At 38.0% G+C, this 15,617-nt stretch overlaps 1 protein-coding gene across 1 annotated transcript in view; it reads left to right on the forward strand.

Annotated features, from left to right (window-relative positions):
• The first annotated feature begins 1,895 nt into the window (after positions 1 to 1,895).
• usp54b (ubiquitin specific peptidase 54b) overlaps positions 1,896 to 15,617 on the forward strand; it is a 60,143-nt gene continuing 46,421 nt past the window's right edge. Inside the window, 2 exon segments of the mRNA XM_056770785.1 lie at positions 1,896 to 4,558; positions 6,422 to 7,173. Coding sequence (XP_056626763.1) covers positions 7,027 to 7,173 — 147 coding nt within the window. The 5' untranslated portion in view covers positions 1,896 to 4,558; positions 6,422 to 7,026.

Here is a 15,617-nt window from a genome sequence, read left to right on the forward strand (position 1 = left end):
TCTGCACTTAAAAAAAGAGGAGGAGCCACTCAGTTTGTCCCATCCAGAACTAAACACGTTCAACAAAGCAAAAATGAAAATTCTGTCATCTCTTACTTACCCTAAAGATGTTCTAAAACTGTATTAAGATCCTTGTTTTGTGGAACACGAAAGATGATGTTTTGAAGAATTTGGAAAACTGACACCATTGTGTTTTTTTCCCTCTGTTGGATGCATATTTACATTTACATTTAGGCATTTGGCAGACGCTTTTATCCAAAGCGACTTACATTGCTTTATCCTATACATTTTAGAAGGGTATTTGCAATCCCGTGGGATCTAACCCACAACCTTGCGTTAACGCAATGCTCATACCACTGAGCTACAGGAAAGCTTGCATATAGTGCCCTATATCTGTTTGGTTACAAACATTCTTCCAAATATCTTTTTTTTCTTTACCAGAACAACGAAATTTGCACAGGTTTGTAAAAAATGCTATAATTTTCATTTTTTGGATAAAGTAGGACAATTTTGCAAATGTTGCCAAAACATTAACTGTATATACAACTCTCTCTCTCTCTCTCTCTCTCTCTCTCTCCTTTTCTTTCTGCACTGAATTCGCACAAAACCTACGGTAGCAAAACTGACCAAGCTAGGTGCTGTTTACACCCTCTGAATTGGGAAAAAGTTTGATCACGAGGCCTTCCAAAAAAAGAGGCCCAGTAGAGGTGAGGACAGGGTTCACAAGGGGATACACATGCCTGTCCATCTCCCTCGCTCGTCCCTCTTTGTAAAATCCCTGTGCCCTCTGTTTGGTTGCCAAGGTATCTCCACGGCTGCGGATCCTGGCAGTGTGGTATTGGAATGATGCCATTCGACGGAATTAAAAGGGGATTTAGGGAGGTGTGTGCGGGTATGGAGGAATCTGCATCCAGCTAAAGTGTTGAGGTATAGAGGCGGGGCATTGCGGCCGCAGAACCAAGTATTACGTAACATGTTTACCAACAGGCTAGCCAGGAGGCGATTACTTTCCACAGTTCATCCTGACCTGTTCTGATTAATAATGGCCTGTGATTGGTGCCCATGCATCTGATTGTTGCTGGGTTAATGAGACAACCTACTCCACAGGCAAAGCCTGAGCTCTGGAGGACGTGCTCTTTTTTTTTAAGCTGTTGGTCTTGTGTATATAAATTATGTTGTGCTGAGCTCATTTGGATAATCACAGAGGCCTCTCCTTGCTCTCATTAGTTCGTTCTCACTTTTTCTTTATGCCTTTCTCCATAATTGTTGGCTCTGTTTTGCTCTGCGGTGCATTATGTAAATGCGTAAACCCTCTGGTGCATTGATTCCACTGTGCCAGCTAGCGTATGGTGGTATAGGCTGGGGCATCGACCGTCACAGGGCCCATGACTCAAGACTGAACCCCGAGGTTGTGCTTCTCATGTCGCATGACCCTCAAGCAGTGCCACACATTGAGACATTTCATTTGGCCCATGCGCTTTAACTTTATGGATATGGCAACTATTTTTTCCTTTTTTTTATGTTGACAAGCCTTTTTATTTTGCAATCCAACCTATGCACGCTTTTATGGTTGGAGTCACTTTATTATTGTATTCAGCATCGTTTTGCCCTGCTGACAGAACAAACCTGCGGCCCAGTTTTGCTTAGGACCACTGATTTAAAGGGTAGTTCACCCCAAAATTTAAATTCTGTCAACATATATTCACCCTCTTTTCATTTTAAACCTGTTTGACTTCCTTTTGCTGAACACAGGAGATATTTTTAAGCGTGTTGGTAACCGAATAAACAGCGGTCCCATTCAATTATATTGTTTGTACTTAAAACAATGCAAGTCAATGGGTATCGCCTTGGTTTGGTTACCAGCATTCTTCTAAATATCTTCTTTTGTGTTCTGCACAAAATGGGTGACAATTTTTGGTTTATTTTTGGCTGAACTATTGCTTTAAAACACATTTTCATGCTTCACGCTCACACAGAAAAGCCTGAATGTTTTTTTTCAATGACCCGAAGTAACACCTGTCTCACTTGTGTCTCACGTCTGTCACATTTCCTGTTCTTGTGGCTCATCTTCCACATCACAACATCTCTCACTGTATCTCTGCCTCAGGAAAACAGGACACAGACTGCAGGGCCCTGTTTGGGCTCTGGACGTACAATTGGGACAGAGCGTGTGTGGTTTTGTGTTCTGTGTGAACGTGGGCCTTTATTTATGCTGTAAGGGGAATAGGGCATTTGCTCAGCACGCTGCTGCATCAAACCCTGCAGGAGAGCTCAGGGATGCAAACTGTGTCCTGCAGTCCTGCCCTTTTTTCCTCTTTCCTCACTTTACCTTCCTTTTGCTCGCTTACTGCTTGCTGAGATGGGAGATGTGGGTTGGGTGGTAAGACAGAATATATATCAATTGTACTGAACAAAGGTAGAATTGTGACAACTGAGATTTTGTTGTAGCGCTGTGGATATGCATGCACATGGGGTATTGGTTAAAGCAGGGGTTCCCAAACTTTTCAGCCCACGACCCCCAAAATAACAGTGCCAGGGACTCGAGACCCCTGCTATCCTCGGAGTGGGTTAAAGTATACAAACCTTGCACGCAACTGCACACATGCACTTATAAGGTCTATCTAAATACGATTATAATGACAACTAGAGATCGACTGATACATTGTTTTACCAATATTTCCCCAGATATGTAAGCATTTTTCTATGATTGGGTATCTGTTTTATAATTTTGGATTCACCCATAAACATCGCCATCTTGTGGTCGTTTTGAGAATTGCGTGCAGGACCGCCATTGAAACATAGCGTCTGAGTGGAGGCGCGACTACAACACAGCAAGTTACTTGCAACTTACTTGCTTTGCAGTAATGAATGAACTTTATTTAACGTTACAGCTATTTTTGCACAAATGAGATGTGCCACATAAATGCCTAATATGCAGTTTATGCATACAAATATGTTCACATGTGCTCCCATTTGTGATCATAGGGCGTTGTTAAACAGGACTTTAGTCCAAGAAAGTAGATATATGACACACGCTTACTTGACATTTGTTTAAACAGATCAGTATTTTCGATGCTTTTTCCATTAAAAGATGCAATCTGTTCAACTCCATTGCTGTTATGACTGCATTTGTCTCCTGGGTCCTAAATAACACCTGCTTACTACCTACACATGCAGACAGATGTTTTGCTGATTTGTGTTGCCTTTACATGAACGTCTGAATTACTTAAAGTTGGGTTCAAGAAATTTTTACCTCATGGCCACATTGTGCCAGTAGGCATTCATAATCTAGGCCGTCAAAAATATGATTTATAATTCTGAGATGACATACTAGTTGAGAAATCCAATGATGCGTACGCAGTTTTGTTTGTTCCTCATTATTCCAGTATTATTCAGTGAATTATTATCCAGCGAATTATTCTTCAGTCTTTTTAGCCTATTAAACAGCACATATGGACAATTCCATGTAAAAGTCAAATTTACCACAAAAAAATGACCATGGTAACAGCACAGATTTTAACATTTGGTGGTTTAAATACCCTTGTGAGATCTCTCTTCAAATTTGTAAAGCATTTGTTTTATTTTGAATGCATGATTTTCATAGTCAGGTAAGAGCCATTTTCAGCATTGTCACATCCATAACGCAACCTATTCCTCATAAATGGACACATGAAAATTTATATAAAATAACTATCTTATGTTCTATAATGAGGCATCCCTTCTCCATTCATTGGGTATTATTGCTTCTGGATTGTTCATTTTAAGTCCTACAAAGTTTATCGTCTCCCAAAAACCACGTCCTTTTTTTGTCACATCCATAACGCATGTTTATCTCCCGTTTTGTAAATATATTTTTTGTTCATAGACTGAAAAATTTGCTTTTCTAAATTCTTCAAAACTCTATCTTTTGTATTCAATAAAAGATAGAGATTTATAAATCATTGTTTTCTACCGTGGGATAGTGATTGGCGATATTATATTGTTTCCGATATACCGGTAGAAATTCTCCCCACGATAGGATTTAGTCTTCTCGCGATATAAATGATAAATCCTAGTTGATGACGTATTTCTTTGTGAGACTCATTCACACCTCAAATGCGGAGCGAAAACAGAGATAGCGGTGGTTGGAGTTTGCTCTTGTGAAGCATGTTTAGTTTCACTTTCGTTTTCTTCAAATTGTTTGTTAAGTATTTGTTGATAGTCAACAACTTTTAGTTTAGGTTACAGTCTTTATTTACATTCATTAGATGTTATGCGCAAATAGTTTTGCATGTTATATACAGGAAGCATGAACAGCATGTGTAGCGACTGCTGCCTGTTTACATCCAGTACAAAATGCGAGTTTGTATTACGTTATTTTGAATACGTTTATGAGCATATGAATGAAAGTGTATATTGTTTAATTAGATTTATTTTATCCGCATTTTCTGTTCTCTTTCTGTTGGGGGAGTCCTACAGTCATGTTTCTGTGAGAAGAAAAGGTTCACACATTTCCGGAGAGAGTGTGATTGACAGCGTGATCTGATCGTGTCCAAACAAAGGGCTATATACAGTTTAGGTATGACATGATATGTCTATGGAGTTTTAGTTCATTTAATTCTTTCTTTCCTACAACCTTTTGAAATCGAACGTCACCATTATGTTTTATGTTTACAAAAAATACTGAAAAGAATACTCTACTCCGTAGACTCCGCCTGTTTTTAAATAAGCAGAACCAATTCTGCTATCATCAAGTAACTTATTGTCTGCATCAGTTAAACAGTTATATTGGGGAAAAATGTCAATAATTGCATTACAGGCTGATTTAAGGTGTGCCCCTACAAATGTAAGTCTGTAGCCCTGAATACAGATTTGGAACAACTCGAGGGTGAGCACATGATAACAGAATTTAGATTTTTGAGTGAACCGTCCCTTTAAGGGTGGAAATTCACTGACTATTATTAATAAGCTTCAGTCCAGATTCCACTTACTGTAGATTGTTTTGGTTGATGTCCATTAAGTCCTGAAATAAAAATGAGGGACATCATCAAAATGTGATGACGTACCTTTTTTTTGTAAAGCATTTGATTTACTGGATTGTCCCAAAATATTACAGACCATCCCAAGGGGAGAGACTTGAACAGAGTGTGTGCGTTTGAGAAAGAATTCTCAAATTAATTTACCTGATACTGCGTCATGTGTTTTAAAAGGGATTACATGTTCTTTTGTCTAAGGAAGATAAACCCAAATATGTCTTAAATTTGCAGTGCCTATTTTTGTGAAGGGAACTATGAGTGGCACCAATATAAAATGTAAAAGTGTTCCATTTCATGCAAAAAGGCTCCTGCCATTGACGGTCTATTTAAAATCGCAATGATTGTAATGCAAATAATTCTTATTGGTTAGATTAAAAGAACTACGCCTAAGAGCAAGAACATGAACACAGAAAAACAACTCCCAATTCGCATACTGACTGTAAAATCCGTGTTCCAAATTTGTGTACGTTAAAATGAGTATATTCACGTAGTACCCGGATGATCTACTATTTACTATTTACTATTTTGAAAATTCAACACTCGGCTAATAATATCCACAACTCAGTGCGAGAGAGCGGAGTTTAGTGATGCTGCTTTAATAAAATGATATAAGTGATGCTTCACTCCTGAGTTAACAAATTTAATTATACAATAAACATTATATAACAAATAATGAATGAAGAAATACTAGAATGCAAGGAAGAGATGTATTGCAATATGTGACCCTGGACAACAAAACCAGTCTTATCAGTCAATTTTTCCATCAATATTTTTCCATCATTTGAAAGGTGAATAATTAAGCTTTCTATTGATGTTTGGATTGTTAGGATATGATGATATCTGGCGGAGATAAAACTGTTTAAATCTCTGGAATCTGAGAGTGCAAAAGAATCAAAATATTGAGAAAGTTGCCTTTGAAGTTGTTAATAAGATGCACTGTTACTGGTCATCCACTCACAAAAATAAAGTTGTATATATTAACAGTAGGAAATTTACAAAGTATCTTCATGGAACATGAATTGAATGATTTTTGGCATAAAAGAAAGATCTATAATTTTTGACCCATACAATGTATTTTTGGCTTTAACCAAAAATGTTCCTGAACTACTTAAGACTGGTTTTGTGATCCAGGGTAACATATATGAATTTTCACCATCACTTTGTCATCTAGGAAAAAGAGGTATTTTCTGTGTTCCGTTAGTATATCCCAATGTGTCTATACTGTTTTAAAACAAACTAAAAAGTATACACTTTCCATAACAAAAACATCGTTTTTAGTTTTAGGATATAGTAGGAAGACAGAGCTGTATTGTCTATCAATGCAACGGGGTCATTAATATGCACAGTAGACCTACATTGAACTTTTTCTTTAATATTGACTAATTATTGTACTTTATATTTTTCAGGCCACAGGGGAAGAGACAAGATCTTCTGTTTTGGTGACTCAGAGCTGGAAGTGCAAAGCGGTTTCGAGGACATCATCTTGGACCCCATCTACAGACGCACAAACTTACACACACTCACTCAAACACACTCATACACATTGTAACAGGCACACAGCTGGTTATAACCAGGCCACTCGTTGCATTTGACTCCACTTGCATTTACGGTCTCAGGTGCGAGGAGCCATTTAGTCACGACAGACAGACATTAGTGAGATTCACCCGGTCCCCCTGAGGGAAAACATCACTTTTGTGTTTACACCTGTAACCACACCTGAAATTATATTACTTCATCATCTATTGTTTATTAAAAAAAATTGCATCAGAAACAAGCCTAAATTACCAAGCACCCACAATCCCCTCTCTCATGGGAGTAACATAGAGCCCAAATTAGTTCACACACTCTCTACTCTCGCTCTCTCACTTTCTTTCTCCACCCACAACCACACACACATAGACTCATCTGCACCTTGTTCACGATGGCCTCCTCCTCCAGCGAGATCGGCTGGGGAAGGACAGGGCTCTCGTGGTGACTGGAGGAGGGGAGGGAGAGGGGCGGGGCTGGACCCATGTCGTGGAAGCGGAACTACTTTGCGTCAGGCAGCAGCGGGCTGCAGGGGATGTTCACCCCTCGAACCATGACCTCCATCGCTCCCAGCAAAGGCCTGAGCAACGAGCCTGGTCAGAACAGCTGCTTCCTGAACAGTGCACTTCAGGTAAGACTTCAAAAAGATGCGTTGTATCTGTTGGTTACGATTAAAACAGATGTGACGTTGACATTTCAAAATTAGGGCTGAAAATTGATTTCAATCATTTATTGTGTGTTTTATTGATAGCATTTACATGTTGCGGTTGATTTTGATGAGTACTTGATATAGAGGTTTGTAATCTCTTTCAGGATTAAGGTTGGGAAAATTATTTTTTATTGTAACATTTCAGCTTTACTCCTGACACATTTACTGATTTGTTTAAATAATTAATAGCAAAGACTTATAGTAAAATTATATAGTAGGTACAATGTGTAACTTTTTTGAAGGATATATTGACAGAAATGCAATATAATATACAGGACATAACTATGCTCTCTATAAAGACTTATTCCTATCTGCATACACCGAGGGTCCCCATGGAATTCGCCATGTTGTTTCCTGTAGCTCAGTGGTAAGCGCATTGCGTTAACAACGCAAGGTTGTGGGTTCGATCCCAGGGGATTGCAAATGTCTATGTATAAATGTATAGGATAATACATTGTAAGTTGTTTTGGATAAAAGCGTCTACTAAATGCATACATTTTCTAGTGTAGCCTTAATAGGACAAACTGCTCTAGAGATCATGTTTCATAAATACGTTATCTCGTTTGACCGAGAAGAGAAAACGTGACAACATGTTTGTCCTGTGTCAGCTGCTGTAGTGCTTTGAAAGGAAGGGGTAGAGTGTGCCATTGGTTGCAATCCGCAACCACACCACTAGATGTCGCTAAAACCTCCACATTGCTACCTAAATGTCAGCACAATTATTCATGTTAGTTCATGGTGCACTAACTACTGTTAATGTTAACATTTACAACAATAGATGGTTTAAAAAATATATTAGTAATTGGTGTAAATAACATGAACTAAGATTAATAAATGCTGTAGAAGTACTGCTTATTGTCAGTTCATGTTATCTAATGCAGTAACTAATGTAAGCAAACAAAATCTTACTGTTAAGTTTAAGAGATTTTCAAATAAATACATTTTAAAGTAAAAAATATCTAAATGACAAGACAGTTTGAAACATTTATTGCTTACGAATATGAATCAGATGGCAGTCCGAGAAGAGTACCTAGCAAAGCCAAGCTGATTAATATTCATGAGCTCAGAATTTGCCATACAGTTACATCACCTGCCCATGTTCGCCTGCTCTCTAACACTTGTTCCAGCAGCTGTTACAGATGCTGTGCACCACACAGAACAAATATGATTGTTGAGCAGTAAGAGCAGTGTTTAATGTGCTGGAATGGCTGTAGAGTTCATGCAGAGTGTTGTGTGCTGTCTGGCAATCTCTGCATCGCTCTAGTTCTCTCTCTTCTGCTCCGTCTCTTTGGTGGCGTATCTGTCACTGTGCGTCTCCGACGGACCAAGTTTAGCTTATCTGGGTCTTCCTTGTAGGCTGTCCTTACTTGCACCAGTCTGCCTAACCAAACAGTCTGTCGGCTCGTGACTTAAACATTTAGCTTTTTTACCTAACATTGCATTGGATGGTTGTTTTAAATCCAGTAAACATTGTACTTAGCATGTGTAAAACGACGTATTAAAGGGAAAGTCAATTATTAAAATAAAGTTCCTCCATCTGATATTGGTTGGCAGACAGATCCGAACAGATTTCAATTCCAGTAGGTGCCTCAAAAATGACTCACTTTCTGTTTAATGAAACTTTTTATCATGAGCTTTTGAGGTTGTGTTTACCTGACATGAGTTGTGTTTCCAGTGTACACAAGAATGGTGTTCTTATCCATGCAATGCTATGCACCGTCAAAAAAGTTAACAGATCCTAAAAGTTTTACTTTCCTCACTTTAGAGGAATTCTTAATAATCACTTTATAGTTGCTGTAAGAGCACTGGACTGGGATGAGAGAGCAGAGTTGTGCTTGAGGCTGTTTTAGCTTTTTTTATTCACAATCGACTTTAAAGAGCTAAATCAATTCATGGATACAGTGAAGGCTAACTAACCTCTTATCAGACGCTAGCCTGGAATTCTGTTAGTGAGGCTTCTTTAGATTAGCTGATCTTGTAAGATCTGTTTTGTGGATGTAGAAAGCCATGCTGCTGTTAAGAAACTCATATTTTCATGTAGTTAGGTTGAAGTCAAGCTACGCATGGCGCAAAAGGCTAGCTATATCAAAGCAATTTGATGGGGTAAGGTCTCTTTATACTATTTAAAGAAATCTTAGATAATATACAGTATTTTATTTTTTAGAGTTAGTGCTGGGCAATTACGGCATTATTGTTATGGATGTGACATTTTCAATCAAAACTTGAGGTGTTGATACTCAGATTACCAGTATATTGAACCAACTGTTCAATTTTACTAAATACCTGATGATAGAGTTCAAAAATCATAACAAATCACTCAATGCACAAGTTTTATTTTTAAAGAGGGAAAATGTATGTTATGTATGTGACTATTAATAGGATGCACGTTTTTAAGAGGCAACATACTTTTGTACACAAAAATGTACAAACCAGACACAATTATACCCAACAATTGTAGAAGGGATGACTCTTTATAGAACATGAAATAGTTCATATATTTTAATTTTTATGTGCCCATTTATTATGGATATTGGCTGTTACACATGTTGATAGTTCACTTACCTGACTATGAAAAACAATGCTTTACAAACTTTAAGAGATACTGGGTACTTAAACCACCAAAAATTGACATCTTATCAATATGGTGAAAACCTTCATTTTTCAACTTAAGGTTGAGATTTTCCTGCATTTGCCCCGGATATTTATGATGTTCATAACCAGTGAGGATCTTTATTGGGTTTACAACACCAAACATATATTAATCATTTGCACTTAGTGCAATATATACTAAAGACATTTTTGAATGACAAGTATTCTGTGATTGATATGGTGAAACAGTCACTAAAATGAATCTTAGAGGACATTTGGATAGCTCATTCACTCAGGGCCACACTGGGAAAAACATATTAAGTTAGTAGCGACTCTGCTCTGTGAGGTATCGATTTAGCCGATTTTCTTATACATCATTCTACCTGAATATGCCATTGTAAATGGGCTTACACAGGCCCTCTAGGTCTCTCCATTCAACAGTCCAGCATAACAGATCCATCCAAGCCTGCCGAGGACCCAAATGAACTCAACGATGGATGCAGTAATTTTGAGCCGGATAAGGCCACCCAGGTGCGTGGGAGTGAAAGGTCTGGGCTTCATATCACAATAAACACTTATTAATAGGTAATGAAAAGTAAAAGTTGGCTATAATCCTACGATGGGAACACGATGCTGGGAATAGGCTCAGCTAAATAAGATATGTGACAATGGCACCTGCCAGGGGTGCTGTTCGTACCTTCCCTGCCGCTTTCCTTTTGATGTTTGCAAGATTTGTACAGCTGTACACGACGACCGAAGAATTAAGTCTTAAGTTCTGGAAAGCAGGCCGCTTCGGGACCTTTTCTGCTTTGCCTAATAGCGGTTTGGAAAGGGTCTCGGCAGACTCCTCTGGAGATTACTATTTTAATTTGAACCGGGATGTTGAGTTCTAAATATTCCCTTTTACGCTGGTTCTCATCCCACCGCGTCTTAAGTAACACGAAAGTCTCTTTATTTAGTTTCGAGGTTTTTGCTCTGAAATCTGGAGGAGCTTCAGTCGAGAGCTTGAGGCTTATTTTAACCTTACTGAAATAATTAATGCACTTACTTTGTGCGTTGAAAGTGTTGTTTGTTTACTAAAACTATTAACATTTCTGTTAATTGAAATCAAATCAAATATCAGAGACTTACTTGAAAATAAGAATACAAAAATAAAACATTTTATTGCCGAAAAGTTTGTGGCACTACTAGAAAAGTTAGCTGAGGCACTAAAATGATTAAATAAAGCTGAACTAAAACGAAAATAAAATAGACCAATATAAAGAATAAATAAATAAATAAATAATACAATTACAAAAGCACATAACAAAATTGCTTAAATTACACGTAATAATTGAACAAAGAAACTGGAGACCAAACTATAGTAACTCCCAGCCAATGTTGGAATAACAATAAAAAATTTAAAATTTATAGTAGTGTTCACTGGGTCAAACATTGTACGAGAACCACAGCGACCAGCGTAGTAGATTTGCGTCGCCAGTGTGCGTACCATCATATAAAACAATGTGTTTAATTTGACCGACTCAAGTCTTTCACAGGCACAATCTCTTACTGACAGGTGGCTGCTTTTATATGCTTACATGCACATCTGCTTGCGTTTCTATAATAAAACCCAAACTAATAGAAACAGGTGTAGGACACAAATAACTCTCGCTTGATTTATAGACATCCTGTTTGTTCGAATATTAAATGTATAGACAAGTAATCATAAAACATATGGTTCGCCTAAAAAAGCCTTGAGCATCAATTGCCCGTACTGTGGCATTGTTCTCTCCCTTGTGATCAGTATTTATCCTTATTCAGCTGCCATTTCTACTGTTTTAACATTGCACTGTCTGTGTGGATTGTACTGTGGAGCACCTAGACTATTGTGGTTTTTCTCATTAGGACGAGAGCAATAAGCCACTGTCCACATTAAGTCTTATCAGAGCTCATTTAAATAAACAACCCGTGTCCTTGACTGAAGCCGGGCTCGAATGCGCCTGTAATTATCCCGGTCGGCACCCTTGTCTTCCCCTCTGTCCCGGGTCAAATGGCCTTCCTTCCTTCATTAATATTTCCTATGGCAGCCAACTTGATCAAATCCAGATTTTATGGTGATTGTGGCACTTAAAAAGCCATTTTTCAGATGTCTTTTCTCATAGTAGCAGGGAATGCAATTATTACTGATTGAAATACCTTGAGATGATAGAACAAATGAGGAAGAAGGACGGAAATTAGCTAATGAGGGATAGCAGACTATTTTTACTCCTCAATGTGACTCTTTAGCATAATCACAATCAATTTTCTCTTCTCCTCTCCTCTCCTTTTTAGTTTGAATCTGGTCTTGAAAGTTATTCAAGTTGCAATAATTGTTTATTAATTTCTTTGTAGAAATGAAATCCTTTTTACTCACTGTTGACCCATATGCAGATGTGGCTGTATGGCCATACTGCTGTTATATTCTTACTTTGTTGTAAAAAATTATGTAAAATAGTTTTTAAACCATTCTACTTAATAAGTAGAAATGAGACGTGGTTTTGCCCCTCAGCCACTAGAGGCAATTTTTAGAAGCTCTTTTTATCTACGTGTGCCTGTAATGTGGCAGCACTTTCATTACAAGAACATCTTTAAGCACTTATTTAGTGATCTAGTGTTTTTGCGTGTTCATCTGTGATAGAATAGCAATTGCGTCATCTCCTTTCTCACATTATAAATATTGCACAAAGTGTGAAGATAGCTGTAAAAAACACTAACAGCATTGCTTCAGAATAAATCTTTACATGCTTCACCTGCACTATTCAATGCGTTTGCTAAAGGTCTACCTATATTTAGCGCTCAGTGTCTGTCTAAAGCAGGAAAAATATCTGGAAGTGTTTTCTTAATGTGACGGGTGAGCTGGGATATGATTTCCTGTTCACAGAATGGCTCCATAAAATAAATTGGAAGCAATGTAAACATCTGCAGGCACTGGCTTGTTTACAGTAGGGATTAATATACTGGGTGGGAACTGGAAGCCGCGTGGAAGAGTCCCAATGGACCATTATAGCTCGACTGTTCCTGTCACACAGCTGCCTAAACTAACCTGAGATTGCAGATGTACAGTCAGCAGGAAATCCCCCAGAGGAATGTTATATTGCTCAGACTGAGATTGATTTTCATTTGCTGCAGAAATGAGTTGTCGTTCAAGTATCAATAATGAAATGTTGTATCAAGGTGCTTAGGGGAAATAGAAATGGACACAAATAAGACAATCAACATTAATTTTATAGTTGTATAGTATATTCCTTAGGGCTGCGTTAATATGTGTTTCCTGAAAACTTCTTTAAGTATAGTTAAGTATACCTTCTGTAACTTATACTTACATAAGGTTGGTCTGGACCGCTCTTATCGCCTTGCATGTTGCATACCGCTATGCAAAAAGCTTTTCTACATCGCAGTTTAATTTCACATATAAAATGTAATAATTAAATTTAATATAAAATTCTATTTAGTATAACATTTACTTTAACCGATTACATATATGTATGCCTTTCGCCAGGCACGACGTGATGGAGGCATGCATCAAGGCTGCCATGCCATTGCGGTTGTCTCGCGAGTTATTGGGATTCTGAATGGGACCCTTATCCCTATACAAAAATGATTGATTTATGGCAATGATATGAATCAACACAGTTCGTGGAGAACATTAACACACGATGCCAAACTATAAGAATATAAATGATCCATTACAAAAACAATCCAAGCCACACAGCCAGTTAATGTAGCTGGTTAACGCAGAAAATGTATGGCCGTGAAGGAGCGGGATCGGACACTTGCAAAATTATAAATACACACACTTATTTCTCTCTTTATTTATACAATTTCAGTGAGCCCTGATAAATGCAATTTCTACTATTTCTAAAGCATTTCTTTATAATAAACATGGTTTTCTCAATACTTTACCCACTATAACGCAAGGTAAAGCGAACAATCGATTCTTGAGGAATCGCTATCAACCTACAGTATTCAGCTCCACCTCCATGGAAAGCACCTGCTTACGTCACACTTACGAAGGTTTACCTTAAGCAACCTCAAAAGGTATAGTTCGGGGAACACGCCTAGAAAAGACTTGAGTCAAGGTGTACCTTTAGAGTCTTTGTAGCGCGCTAAGAGACAAGGTTATCTGGAAACGCAGCCCAGATCATTTGGTTTTAGAGGAACTTGAGTTTATATTGAAATTTTGCACGTTGTTGAGAATTCTTCTGATACTTAAAACATGTGAAATTCCAGAATTATTATTTCGTTTGTGTTTATTATTATTTTTATTAGTGTTTTTATTGTATTTTATTAGGGTTTTTTATTTTGGAAAAATTAGAATAACATCATACATTTTACGCTGCGTTACTAGTACTTCTGTAAAAACTTGTATTTATTTAATGTCAAAATATTTGATAATATACAATATATTCTTCTGACTTTCTGGTTTTAGATAAATCTTTGTGTTTATATTGAAATTCTGACTTGTGACATTGTTGAGAACTTACCCGATACTTACAAAGAAACGTGAAATTCCTTGCCCCTTTTTCAAAAAAATTCTCCACAGCAGGAGACTTAAAAGGTTGAAAATGAAAATTGAACCATGTCATGCTAATTTACGTGCAATATACAAGAAGATAACCAAACAATATTGGTCCATATTGACTTCCATTGTATGGACACAAAACTGTTAAGACATTTTCATTTTTCTCTAAGCATAAGTTGTGGTTTGAATCTCATCGCTGAGAAACAGCTGAGTTAAACTTTTAATTGAAACAAACAGAGGATGAAGGAAAACTTACCATTTCATGGTTATATGGTCCTTAGAGGCTAAGAAGTTCATTGTAAACATGCATGACATATTCCATTCCATTCCATTTTCTACCGCTTATCCGAACTACCTCGGGTCACGGGGAGCCTGCGCCTATCTCAGGAGTCATCGGGCATCAAGGCAGGATACACCCTGGATGGAGTGCCAACCCATCGCAGGGCACACACACTGCATGACAAATTAACATTTATAAAACACAGACCTCATACTTTCAGGACTAATCTGCTATGTAGCATAAACGCTCAAAAATAAACAGGCGGATAGGCACGGCATTCAAAATGATCCCATTCTCACGGCTCAGCGCTCAGCACTGGTTTTCATGAGGGTTTATACTGCATTTCAAACTGTGTGTGCAATAACAGAAAGAAGTCTTTCCGAGACTACTGGCTGAAACTCCCCTGACATTGTTCCTTAAATAACTATCAACAGGCAGCCACCATCAGTCCGGGTCTTTTAGCTCAGTGCAATATGGTCTTCTTGATTTGAAATCTGGGCCCAGTAACATAAACTAGGCCGCTTAGTTAAGACAGCGTCTTAACAACTTGTCCCATTGACTAGCAAATAGTTAAGACTAATCAGTCATATTTTTCATATTTCAATTAGCCCAATCTAACTTTTTATGTAACTGATGTAAAGAAGGTATGACCAGCCTTGAAGAATTTTTTTAAAACCCCATTCTCACAGCACGCTGATCCCGGAAAATTGCCAAAAAGACTAGTCTAAGCAGTTTATGCAACCGGTCCAGAACCGGTCTTCAGAAACCACTCTGACAGCTTTATCCCTCCATAACCCTGTAGAGGAGACCGCAACCTAGTCTCAACCTAGAACTTATCGCGGTTTTCTTTGGCCAAGGCCCGCCCAAGAGGCCATATGACTGACAGGTAAAGCAACCAATCACGTTTCGTTTTGTGCTGCATCATGTTTAGAGGCGTGGAAATGTCCCCACAGT

This window comes from Triplophysa dalaica, chromosome 17 (assembly GCF_015846415.1).
Source record: "Triplophysa dalaica isolate WHDGS20190420 chromosome 17, ASM1584641v1, whole genome shotgun sequence".
NCBI classification, from domain to species: domain Eukaryota; kingdom Metazoa; phylum Chordata; class Actinopteri; order Cypriniformes; family Nemacheilidae; genus Triplophysa; species Triplophysa dalaica.